The 13,096-nt window shown below is 45.3% G+C and overlaps 1 protein-coding gene across 2 annotated transcripts in view; it reads right to left on the minus strand.

Annotated features, from left to right (window-relative positions):
- Positions 1–7,870: 7,870 nt before the first annotated feature.
- The window catches only part of SEC24D (SEC24 homolog D, COPII coat complex component), a 41,497-nt gene continuing 36,271 nt past the window's right edge, over positions 7,871–13,096 (minus strand). For both annotated transcript variants that reach the window (XM_083861293.1, XM_083861292.1), the window contains 7 exons: positions 12,868–13,013; positions 12,180–12,318; positions 11,658–11,776; positions 10,817–10,996; positions 10,498–10,689; positions 9,920–10,009; positions 7,871–9,534 (listed from right to left, as the gene is read on the minus strand). In XM_083861293.1, the coding sequence (XP_083717419.1) occupies positions 9,394–9,534; positions 9,920–10,009; positions 10,498–10,689; positions 10,817–10,996; positions 11,658–11,776; positions 12,180–12,318; positions 12,868–13,013 (1,007 nt within the window). In that variant the 3' untranslated portion in view covers positions 7,871–9,393. The remainder of the gene's footprint in view (positions 9,535–9,919; positions 10,010–10,497; positions 10,690–10,816; positions 10,997–11,657; positions 11,777–12,179; positions 12,319–12,867; positions 13,014–13,096) is intronic.

Genomic DNA, 13,096 nt, shown 5'->3' on the forward strand with positions numbered 1-13,096 from the left:
TAATTTATGACGTCAAAATCTCTTTAATCCTTTTTCACCTCACTTCAGCCCAATTAATTGATTTTAAACTGTTTCCTGAAATATTTTGTGCTTTAAAATCTGAGGGGTCTGGTTCTGGATTCAGTGAGCTTGCATTGTGCAAATCTGTCCCTTTTGCCAAGACAGAATCATTTCCTCGCTGTCGTATTCCTTCTATTCATGTAGAACTTTCTGTTCTGTTCTTCTCCCACCCCGCTGCTTGCAATAACAGAAGCGGCCAGAGGTGGCGCTGTACTTGGAGGCTGCGAGCCTCGGTGGTCACAGAATGGCGTGGGCAGTAATGCACACGCTCCAGATGGGGCGCCGGTATTTTGTTGTATGGAAAAGAACAAGCAGCAGCCCTTCTGTTGTATGAAAGGTCTTTGAAGGGCACCGGCATTTAGTTGTACGGAAAAGAACAAGGAGCAGCCCTTCTGTTGTATGAAAGGTCTTTGAAGGGCGCTGCCATTTTGCTGTACGGATGCTGTACTGCACATGCACAGCACTGCTGAAGGACACTGCCCCATTCCGCGCCACGTTCAAAATGTGTTTGCTCAGGGGGTCGGTCACCTGGACCTGGGGGCCCCCTGTGTGGCCGAGGGGAACATCTGCGAGACTGGGCGAGCCACGCTCGGGGCTGAGAGAGCCTGCAAAACGTTCGCTGGGATTTGGCACGGGGTCTGTCATGGGCTCAGCTGGGCCAAGTTGTGGCTCCGATTTTGGAGGGACTACCAGTGGTTTCTGCGAGGGGGCAGTGACACAACTGCTCCCTGGAACCTCTGACTTGCTCATAACTTCATTAAATATGCGGCACACAGGGAGCAAAGAAGCTGTAACTTCGTCTGCCTTCATCCTTCCGAGAGATTTTAAATTACCCTAAGCAATAAATTTCTTACTTCTTGCTTAGAAACCAAACAAGAATGCAATCCTTTCAAAGTCTTTAAATTACAATAAACATTCCTTTGTTATTTTTGAGAGTTTTTGTCCCGGTCTCACTTCCCTCAGTGCCTGCAGAGCCCCGTGGACAGGGCCCACTTTGGCAAAGCCGCTGGGTCTGTTGAAAACTCGTGCACTGAGACTGAGAGGGAATGGCTTTGGAACTTCAGCTCTGGGAAAGGAGTTGTGTTCAGCAACTGTTGTCCTGTTCCTGCCGTGTTCAGTGCTCGCACGCTCCACATGGAACCACGAACAGACTGGTGCCTGGGGCTCAGGGTTTTCTGAAGGATAAAACACCCGTGCGGAGCTCCTGGGGGTGGCGAAAAATCCTCTCTCCCGGCCCCATTTTAATAACCTCTTTAAGACTTCCTGGTCATATATAATCCCTTTCTCAGAAAGGGTAACTTGGAGGCGGTGTAACATGGTTTCTTCTTCCTTGGACAAAGCTTTCCCCATCTCCTCCAGCGCTGGCCTCTCACCTGTTCTATTCAGTGAACTCACTGCAGTGTGCGTTCTTCCAAAGTCTTTCTTCAAAATGCTTCATGCTTTCGTACTCCGACTTTTTCGTCCGGAGCTTTTCCTTGGGATGCCTCGTGCCCCTATACTCCAAGTAGAGTCCCTCGACTCCTACCCCTACGGAGCATCAGGCCGGGCCCCCTGCCTGCCTTCTCCCCAGACCCTCTTCCCACCCGATCAAACAGTCCTGGTCTGCATCAGGACCACGCGCTCGTAGAAACGTCGTGGTCACTGTTATGCAGGGGAAAAATGGGCCACTGAATAACAGAACCAATATGATCCCAACAGAAGCTGTTTATCATTTACATTACATGCCACATATAGATTCTAGGTCTGCTATCCACGTGGGCACATGTCTCTGGGTTGGCTAAGCTGCTTGTTCATGAGGCAGAGACACATCCTTCAGGACATCCAATTGGTCAAGCCTCCATCATCACATTGTGCTTCCCCTCTCTAGGGTTTACATTTTTTGCAGAGAGTTTCTCAGGCACTCTTCTTATTTTTGATGCTGTTGTTTTCTCAATAACCTTGACAAATTCCTGAGAGCTCTAACAACAAAACTGCAGGTGGCTTGATAATATTACTCACAACCAGTTTGGCTGGTGTGTGACCATGGCCTGTGTTATACGTGATAGATGTATAAAGTAATTTGTGCTTGGAAATTAAATAATCTAAAATTCAAAGCTTGCAGGCTGTGACCAGGGAAGGCTGATTTGCAACTGTGAAGGACAGGCAGCTCCTAGGAAAAAACACAAATTTACCACAGAAAAGAGCTGCTGCAGCTGCTGCTGCTACCAGGGCTGGGTCGGGCCACACCTGGGTGATTGATACTCGATTTGCATCTGGGATAAGACAGTCAGAGTCATCAGGAGTGTGCATCCCAATGCTGACTTCTTGGAAATCTAATCAAGCTCTGTCACTGCCCAGAAAGCAGTCTCAGAAAACAGAAGTCCAAACAGAAGACAGATGAAAATGCAAACTGAGCAAAGGTGACAAAGAACCCTGCCTGAGGGGAAATAAACTGTACATAAACTGACCCCTCAGAGGCCAGATTTGTGAACGGGGAAGGTTCGGTGTGATAGAGGCCAAATGAAGGTTCACCCAATACTGATCCTGGGATCGGTGTTGTACTTTTTATTGTGGCTTTCTGCAATCACTTTTTTGTAGTGAAATAAAATTTACTTTTGATTACTAATCTAGCTATCTCGTTTATAACATTTAGAATTTTTTAAGCATTCCTTCTTGCTTTACGCAGTGTAAGTTACGAGCACTCATCTTTCAGCCTGAATTTGCAACAGCTCCTCAGGCTGACTGACCTCAGCAAGACCATCAGAATCACGAAATTGTGGAAGGGACATCAAAGCTCATCCGATTCCAGCCCCCTCCCAGGGCAGGGACACCTTCCACTAGCCCAGGCTGCTCCAAGCTCCAGCATCCAACCTGGCCTTGGTCACTGACAGGGATCCGGGGCAGCCACAGCTTCTCTGGGTAACCTGTACCAGGGCCCCACCACCCTCATAGGGAACAATTTCTTCCTGATATTTAATCTAAACCTGCCTCCCTTCCTCCTGATGCCATTCCCCTTGTCCATCACTACATATCCTTGTGAGAAATCCCTCTCCATTAGGCCATAAGTGGCTTGCACAGACCACCCCAAAAAAATGTTCCCGGGGCTCTCAGGCACACGAGGACTCCGGGCTCTTTACTGGGCTTCTTCTTGGCGCCTTCCCCTGGAACCCCCGACTCTCCCGGGGCTGTGTCCAGCCGGGACCGGCCCTTCCCACCCACACTCTCCAGGCAGCTTGGAGACCTTTGGCTCTGGGCCCACGGCGATGAAGGTGGCTGCACCTGCAGCAGGAGGGAAGGAGGGCTGGCACTCACTGCACAGTAGGATGCAGTTGCCCTCCTCGCCATCAAGTGCCCAGCTCCAGGTGCCACCCCCGGGCCGCCTGCAGCTGGTGCACATGAACACCACAGGCACGGGGGCCACGTCCACCCGCTGCTCTCACTGCTGCTGCTTGGCCCAGCCGCCGCCTGGCTCCAACAGCAACAGAGAGTGCTCCAGCTCCGGACACAGCGCCAGCGTGTCCCACCTCCCCGCTGAAGGACCAGCAGCGGCCCCCGACTTTGCCTTTGAATGGCCCACCAAGGAAGTGGCAGTGAGGGCCGACACCAGCCCGGGGCCACCCTGGAACTGCTCTCGGCTTGGTTGGGCGCAGCTAGTTCGGTTCAGCTGACCGTGGCTACATTCGGCTGGATGCAGCTGAACTCGGCTAAACTTGGCTGGGTTTGGCTGTTTGAGGAAACTCGGCAGTTTTCGTCAGACATCGGTGTCGTGGTTTGAAAGCAAAACGAGTGAGAGGCCCCAGGTCAGAAATACAATTTAATAAGAAGGTAAGAAGGTAAAATAAAATAAAATAAAATAAAATAAAATAAAATAAAATAAAATAAAATAAAATAAAATAAATGCAGTTACACAAAAGGCCACTGACAGAGTCAGAACACAACCTGAGCAGGGTGGTGGAAGCAATTCAGATGAAGTGGTCTTCCTGAAGCAGTGATCCTGTAGAAAGGTCTGGTAGCTCTGGTCCTCTGGGAATCCAGTAGGTAAGGGCCCCTTGTACTATCCCAAATCCCAGATTATATCCAAGTGAGAATTCTTGGCTCCTCCCCCTGGGCGGAGCATCTCACAATGGGATGATGAGCCGTGAAGTGGGTCCTTGATGTCCCATTAAACAGAGATAACTCCTGGAGGGAGTTACCTGTGAGTCATGGGCAAGGCATTGATGGGCCATTAGCAGAAGAGAGCCCAAAGGCAGGGGCTTGGGAAAACACTGCCCCACCTGGTTCCAACAGCTCATGAAGATGGTGATGGAATAAATACTTTGTGTACATTCTACACTACAACCCAGGACAGTCGGCTATTCTCGGCTGCCTGGCTGCACTGGGCTGTTCTTGGCATACTTCAACTATGACCGGATTAGTTGTCTAGGTTCGGCTCCTCAGGGAAGCTCGGCTTGCCTGGCTGCACTCGGTGCTGCTGGCTGTGCTCCCCACAGCTCGGCTCGACTCCCTGAGGGTGGTGTGGGGAAGTGGGGCCGCCTCACGTTCAACACGCAGAGCTTGGTGCTTTGCTACTGCCGAGTCCCGTGAGCCGTTGCACGGACACGGATGGGAGAGCGGGCAGGGTCGGCTGTGTGAAAAACGAGTTCTACTCTTTTTAAAAAATTTATAAGTTTAATAAAAAAATAAAAATAGACAATTAAGAGACAGAAAGGGCAAATGTTCCAGCTTGGTGGCTCCACCAGAAAGCACACCTTTCTCTTTCAATTACTGTGTTTTAAGGATTTCTGTTTTACATACTTGATAGATATTAAAACATTCTTTTCTATTTCAAGTATCCCTGATCATCTTATTTGATAGATTTATTTATGGGTGGCTCCACTCTGTCTGGTAACATGGGTCTTATAAATCTTTTTGTTGAGTTTTTTTGGCTGTTTTCATTTTGATAAAAAACCCAGAAACCTAGTAGCCTTCATGCAGGGCCATAAGGTGACAACCCCTCCCCCATAATTTTTGGCCTGGACAGTTCAGATGTCACAGAGAAAAAACCCCGTCCTCTTACTACTTACATTATGGCACAATCGGAAAATACACTCATCACTTTTCTAAACTCTGTTAATAAAACATAATACAGTACAATTATACATATAGTATTCATTCTAATATTTGCGAAAAGCCAACTTTATAATATGCATTTATAACACCCATCTATAATAAAGAGCTCTACAAATAAAGTATCTTAAAAAATGTAGCACACACCCGGTCATGGTGTCACAGTCACAGCTTCAGGAGAAGATAAAGGCAGTGGATGAGGAATGCTGGTGTGGGATACTATTTGTCCTTTCCACCTTCATCCCTTGTGTCTATCCAAAGCATTTTTATCAGTTTTCCAGCCATGTTTCAGTGACAAATACAAATAGAACAAAACAACAAAAACTACAAAGTCAGTGGGATTTTAGGAACAGTCCTTGGCCAGGGCTCCTGCCTTCCCCCTCACACAGACATTGAGTGTGTTTAATACTTGCTGGTGATTCAGGCTGACATCACTGAGTCAATTCACATTTAAAGACTTCTTCAAGGGTAGTTTTACCACTTTTTTAGCTATAAACTCCATTTTACATGCTTTTTCTCCACACTTCACAAGGAAATTTCCACTCTGGAGCTGGGACTGTGACATTTACTACAGGTGACAAGGCTGCGGTAATGGCAGCAATCCTGAGGCAGGGCCAGACGGGCTGATTTGGGATTTAAACAGCAGCAGGGTTTTCACAGAATCCTGGGATTCCTCACATCACAGGAATGAGGTTTTCCAGGGAGGCAGCCTGGGAGCAGAGCTGCCGAGGCCGGCAGCTCCCTCAGCTCGATCCCATTTTCTCCCATGGACACTGGGAAGCGTTTTTGCCCTGGAGGCTTTGGCTCTTTCCAGCCACACCAGCTCCCACCACCTCAGAATCCAAGCTTCCAACAGCCAGCACTAAAATATGATGGTTGTTTGGAAAATTCCACCATCGAGACTATCAAGTTTTACATGGAAAATATGGGATTATGAGCAGTGTCACAGAGCCACCTCTACACCTACTGCCCTCAGTAACGCTCATCAGGCCTCAAACAGCAGAACCAGCTCTCTTTATGCCTCTGAAAAGAGTTTAAGTTAGATTAGAGCTGTCTGGATGGGCAACCTTTGCCAGCAAAGTGGGATGTCCATGTTGTTAATGAGCAACTGACCACATCCCATTATACAGTGAAAACATCAGGTCATTTTCTTAGTCACTGGGATTTGGACCATACAGAAATGGTGACTAGAGATGAAAACCTTCTAATCGCATCAGTAGTTGTCAGTTAATTTCTCACTTGTAATACTTCCAGAGAAAGGAAAGGATAAGGCTCAGAATCACTGAGCTGATGAGTATTTCACTTAGCACAACCAAATGAAGACTTAATTTGAGCATGCTCTCCTGGAAGATAAAACACCTGATGAGTTTCTTCCTCTCCCCTTCTATTAAATGCATTATGCCATCAGTCTGATGTGGGTGCCTCTCTAGATCTTGTCATGTCTTTCCATTCTGGAGAAGGCTTCGAGTCTTTGCAGTATCCTGCACTCTGTGTATTCAGTGAAGGATTCAACACCTGCACTGACAAGGTACTCAGGCTGGCTCAGCCTTTGGCTTCAGAGAGAATTTCAGGTCCTGGTGATGTGCACATCACTGTGTGTAAATCACCTGCAGAATTCTGTGCACTCTCTGACAGTGTTGGTTACAAGAAGCTGGCTGGAATGCTGGGGGTGCTGGGCAGGTTGGCAGTCAATGCTCTCAGGAGGTTGAGGTTCTTCCCCAGCACCAGTTTTTGTGTGTGTTCATAGGTGCTGAATGCTTTGTTCAGAGGAGTAGAATTCAGGCTCCAAACCAATGAGCAGTTTTGAGGTGACCATGGAAGTTAACCAGCATTAAGTAATGGAATTAATTTTAGAATATTCAGCTCATTTTCTAAGCCCATTTAATAACCAGAAAGCAATCTAAAAAAGGATACATGAACATTTCAAGCCCATTACATTGAAAAAAATCTCTTATGTCCTGCGGCTTTATAAAGATACATTGTGTAATCTGGAAGTGACATCTAAATGGACCTACTCTTTCTGTATATAATGAAACAGGCGTTTTCCCCTTGCAAAATTAAGTTGGTTGCAACTTTATTGCTTTAACAGAAAGGGCAACTGTGTAACAGGCTCAATGTCAATTGAAAGTGGAAGAGACACACTAATCCTTTTCAAAACAGGGTTATTCTCGTGAGCTGACAAGAAAGCAGGGGGCAAGTTCTATGTAACAGGAAGTAATTTTGAGTATAATCACTGCAGCAATGAAAAAGGAGAAAAATAAGGCCTAATTACTGTAGATCTGAGTTAAATACTGCAGTCCTGCAGTTTATGGTGAAGCCAAGCACTGCACCTGTAGTATGCCTGTGTGGTAATTGTCACTGTCGTGACTGCTGTCATCATGGGCTGTTTCCTCCACCGTCATGTCTTGCTGTAGGTAACACTGCTCAGGCAGGCCAGAGCTCTGCTGCAGTAGCTATGCCAGTATGAACAGCCTTGGCTTACCTGAGCTTGGTTCTGAACAGCCCCTCTTTGAAACACTTCCCTTCACTTGGATCATGTCTTCTCACCATAGCCACAGACGATGACAAGAGCAGAAACACACTGAAAATGGCTGAGGCCATGTAAGGTGCCTGTCTGGAGAGTCACAGTAGGAGAAGGTGACCTACAGTGTACTCACTGCTGGATGCCATGGCCATAAAACCTTGGAGAACTTGGGATGTATGAAAGAATAAACGCACACACAGGTTATATTTAATAATTGCTTATTTCTTTATACAAATGTTGCTGGTGTAATTTTACAAATGAAATGGCAACAAATACTTTTTACAGGGTAATGTCTACAGCTAAAAAGTGCTTGTCTTGGCAGCTGAATTCAGGCCGAGGACTTTTTTTTAATACAGTCACTTATTTCAAGAGCTCTTGGTCAATGACAAGAACAGGACTGTACAGATAAGCTGTCAAACCAAAAAAACTGTGCATTTTCACTGTTTATTGTGGATATTAAATAATTAATACAAGTAGCAACACTAAGATGTTTAAAGGCACTTTTTTCTTTACTGAGGCTTAACCTTACTTTTGAGGGTTTTGGCTTTCTTTGAAACACTAATTTTTTCAATAATAGCTTTTCAAGTTTGGCAAAGTTCAAACCTCATGTTCAGAGGCGTTGGTCCTAAAGAGACAGAGAGACTGATGAAGTATCTGAGGTACACAGCTGTTCCAAAGGCTCTGGCTTTCCAAATTCTACCTTTGATATTGGTATTTGCAAAGGCTTGTTTTTTGAAGCAGTGACCACTGATTAAATCAGCCATGGGAGAGGAGGTCACTGTAATAGAACTGAGGCTTCATAGCACCACAAATAACCTTCGGTTAATGCGTCAACTGTCTCACAGTTGACTGGCCACTGAAATTTTGAGGGACAGGTTTTTCTGAGTTGTGTTGGGAAATATTCCAGTTAGCAAATGTACTTAATAAGGCCTAACCTGTGCAATTTTGAAAATGTAATTAAATAGTATGCTAAGCTAATTGCTGCCCCAAGTGGACAGAATTGTACCATAATAGTGTCACATCATCTACCAAAGGTGGCAAAAGGATTGTTTGATTACTGTTCCTCCTGTGATCCCTGTTGTTGTTACACTAACTCAAGTTCAGTTACAAAAACTGAGGCATTTCTGTCTCTTGGATAATCCTGGCTGTGGAAGGGTCCCTAGAGCTCTAGTAACACTTGTCCCTTTCAGGAAAAAAGAGATTTACAGAGATTTGCTTCACAGGAAGGACTTTGAAATCCTTCAAACTGAACTACACGTTTACTGCCAATCTGATTCAATTTCACATCCTCATTTAGAAAAAGAAGTGTTTTGTCTTTTTTCCTCCTCTGTACAGATTCTGATCATCTTTCCCAGCTCTGGTACAACTTATGACTAGCAAAAAGAGTAATTGAGAGTTTTCTAAATTGTCTTTTAAGAAATGTATACCATATATGCTCTTAAGCATTGGCAGTCTGAAATCTGGCAATTCATGTAGAGAAAGAGTCAGGACTCCCAGAAGATTAATACCTGAGTGCAGAACTTCCTATTCTAAAGCTTCAGAAGTAAGCAAAATACTCAGGGAGAGGTGGGATCAAATGAAACTGTACAAAAAGAGCACAGAAAAGGGTCAGTAAAGCACAGCAGAAGGCCTGGGTCTGGTGGAGCTGTGGGCCAGCCTTCAGGCATCCAAAACTGTCCCTCTTGCAAAGGCAAAAAGGAACTGAACGTTTTACTTGAGTTGCCTTAACTGAGCAGCTGGCTGATCTCTTTGTGAATGCACACGAGGAAATCCACATACGAGGCTCCTCCATAAATATTCTTGTCTTCTACCAGGAACTGGCGGAAAAGCATCTCCGGCTGCTCCCGTTGCTTCACTACCATCAGCTGGAAAGGTAACAGAGAGAGGCAGATAGTTTTAGGATGCAGTCAGACTAGATGGCAGCACAGTTTTCCTATATCTCTTAGTGGATGCTCTTGAGGTAGGGAAAACCCCAAAACTAATAAATCCACATTGCAGAAGCTGGAGAAAATTGAGGAGTGCAGAATAAAATGGTTACCTTTTAAACTTGACTATCTTTGAAAATCAGTTCTGATTGGGAATTAAGCACATTTCAGATACCTGTGCCTACAAATCATGCTGGAACTCAACCACGTGCAGGAAGACTCTTGACACCTAAAAAATCTTTCACAGCCACTGCTAAGTTTTGGCAAGGCCTGGAGTGTTTCTTGGAGTAAGTATGAGGAATGAGTTGAGGCAGAAAGCAGTTACCTTCATAGTGTAGGGCTTCTGGCTCTGGATTTGCTCCACGATATGTTTCAGTTTCTTAGAAAATGGATTGTCCAGGTGAGGCAGGGATGTCTGTCAGAAGGAAAGCAGGTTGTTATAGCCCAGTCACATCTCTAACCAAGACTAGCAGCTGATATTTATATTATAAGGTACTGTGCATTTCATATTAAACCAGGAAACTCCATCTCTTTTTCTAAAAGGTCTCACCTGAAGGACTCATTTTTCAGTTTAAAATAATCACTATATGAAAATGCATCATCAGGAAAATTTAATCATTGCAAAGTGTTTTGTTCTAATTCTAGTAATACACAGTTGAAAGGACTTTAATATCTGCAATGAAGTTTAAGATTAAAAAAGCTGTGAAAGCTTCTGTCCTCTTAGTGTTCAGAGTGTCAAAGTGTTAACTTTTATGTAACTTAAATCATTTCTGGTGTCTAAACACCTTCTGCTGGTCACCTGTTCTTGCTTTTAAGGCTGAAGGATGAAAAAAGACCTAGTTTGTGTCTCTGATTAGCATCTGGTCTTGCTAATTCCTCAATTCTTAGTCTGCATCTACTCACGGCCTCGGTGCTGATGTGTGCAAAGGATGGAATGTTGAAAAGGCCCTGGATGAGCTCTGGGGACACGCTGGCTCCCAGCCACAGGAACATGCTCAGCCCGTTGGCCAGCAGGAAGGCTCCTCCCTCAGAGAGGCGCTCCTCGGAGCAGCGCACAGCGGCTGGGACGGCGTCACTCTTCAGATCCAGGCTGTGCTGTGGGCCAAAAGACACAGGAGCTGTGGCATAGACTTGAAAAGTGACTACTGAAAGGCTTGGTACATCTTAGTGGTTCCTTTCCAGGTAAGAGGGGTTAGAAGTGAAAAATCCATGGCTGACTCACAATTGGCAGCAGCAGGGGGTAGAAGAAGAGCTGTGTGTCAGCCACTCCCATGGCCATGACCAGCTGGCGGTGGAAAGCTCTCTCATCCGTTGGGATTTCGGGCCTGCCAGCCAGCACACAGCTCTTCAGCAGGCAGTTCATGTACACAGGCAGCACCTTCATCGTGTCTGGCAGGATCAGCTGAGAAAACAACACATTTAATAAGAATCCAACAGAAATCATTTGCTCTATAAGCTGTAGTTGCTGTCTTGGCTGCTGTCATCTCTCTGTAACCCGGTTAGTTTTTGAGGCACTCTCTGAAGAATTAAGGAGAGAAACAGTGGTCCACGTTAAGTGGCTCTGGTTTTGTTTGACATATTTGGTCCTCACCAATAATGAACAATTTGCCCAGGCTTGTGGTTACTGGCAGCGCCTCTGGGATGGAAAAGCCCGAGTCTTTCTTTGAGTTGAATCACTAAGATGTGACTGAATAAATTAAATGGAAAGAAATCAGTCACTCTGCTTAGTCAAAAATTAGAATACTACAACCATCTATAACAACATAACAATTAAAAATTAAAGCTTTGTGTGTCACTGCATAATTCCAGCAGGAAGAAAAGGCTAGCTGAGCTTCCTTGTGTGAGTACAGGCATCAGTTTCATTAATGGCATTGCCTTTTGTTCCAGAACAACAGTTTCTGTGTGTTCTAAGTGCCACCACTGAATCCCACCTGTCATTAATTGTACTTCAAAGAAAAGGACAAGTGTGTTCTGAAATTTTGCTTTCTGGCTCTGTCGATGCTGCAGGGTGGTTGTGCACTTGTGGCAAAGCCTGGGTGGGTAGGAGTGGGTGTGGTTTTTACCTGGCTGATAGCTGCTGGGGTGGCACAGTTCTTCTTGTAGCAGGCCAGCATGTGAGCAGTTTGATTCATTAGAATGTCCCTGACTGTCTTCAGGGGCTGGCTCAGAACGGCTTTAAAAGCTACAAGCACAGGATAAAAGTGTGTGTTAAAAAAGACACTCTCTCAAAGTATCTTTGCTGCTAGTTTCTGATTTTACAGACCTGAGGACTGAGGCTGCTTTTCAGTCTCTTCTATAGGCATCCAAAAACCCCACCAAACCCTCAACACTGTGGTAGGATGTCCATTGCCACCTACTGTGCCTGCCCAGTTCCATGCATTATCTACACACAGGTATTACTTTTTTGTCTCAAATAGGTAATTATTTGTCTTTTCAACTTCATAACACTTCAGGAATTTCTCAGGCACGAAGCAGCAAGTTATAAAAAATGATTTCCCACTACGTAATCACTTCAGCCCCCTTTCCTTCTCCTTCATTCATGCCAAAGTAAGAAAGGAAACAAAACTGGTCTGTTGCAATTGTACCTGACTTAGCAAAGAAGTTGATAAGTGCATCAGTCTCACAAGTCTTGTAGACATCAGCTAACTGGGAGCTGCAATTCAAACCTAAGTTGTGTATGCGGATTCGCCTCTGCCCACTCATCGACGTGTAGAGCACAGCACACTGCAACACAGGCACAAAGTGTCACCACTGGAGCCACCCTCTGGGCACAGAAGGCACATCACACCTTCTGCAGCCAGTGCAGCCTGTAGCACCAGCATACTTCTGGTTCTTAGGGACATCTATTACACATTATGTAGAAAGTTATTAATCTTAACATCATAAAAAGTCCTGCAATCTGTGGAGGGGGAAGTGAGGTTAGGCAAGAGAGAGCTGCTCTTGAATAGAGAGGTCACAAGGAATGCCACAGCAATAACAATTGCCATGTAAGTAGCAATGAATCTCTTACTCCATATAAACTTATTTACAGTGAAATGGAAAAAAATGAACAGCTGATGAGGTCTCAATGAGTGTTTAGAAAGGATTTGGGTAGCCCAGGATAGAACATGCAGCACAGAGGTAAGGGAATACACTTTTTACTAGTGGGGTTATGGCACAATGATCTGTGTAAGTTGTGCCTTGTTCACATCACTCCTACACCATCACTTTTCTGCTCTGGCTGCAGAAGGTCTTGCTCATCATTTTATGGTATACATGAATTAGGGTTTTTACCTGAATTAAGGCCCCGGTGTCTTCATTCAGTTTGTCATCGTGTTTGAACTCCACTGTCACTGCTTTGTCACAATCAATCGCTGCCATCTCCACATCTGTAGTGTTGTTCATGTAAATGGCCCCGAAGAAGTCTGTAGCCCTGAAGCCTGCAGCCAGATTAAAACAGAGCATTTCACTAAAAAATGGCAAATTAAATTGACATCACTTACTGAAGCAGGAGCCATTTTCC

This window comes from Zosterops lateralis (assembly GCF_965231275.1).
Source record: "Zosterops lateralis genome assembly, chromosome: 5".
Classification (NCBI taxonomy): Eukaryota; Metazoa; Chordata; class Aves; order Passeriformes; family Zosteropidae; genus Zosterops; species Zosterops lateralis.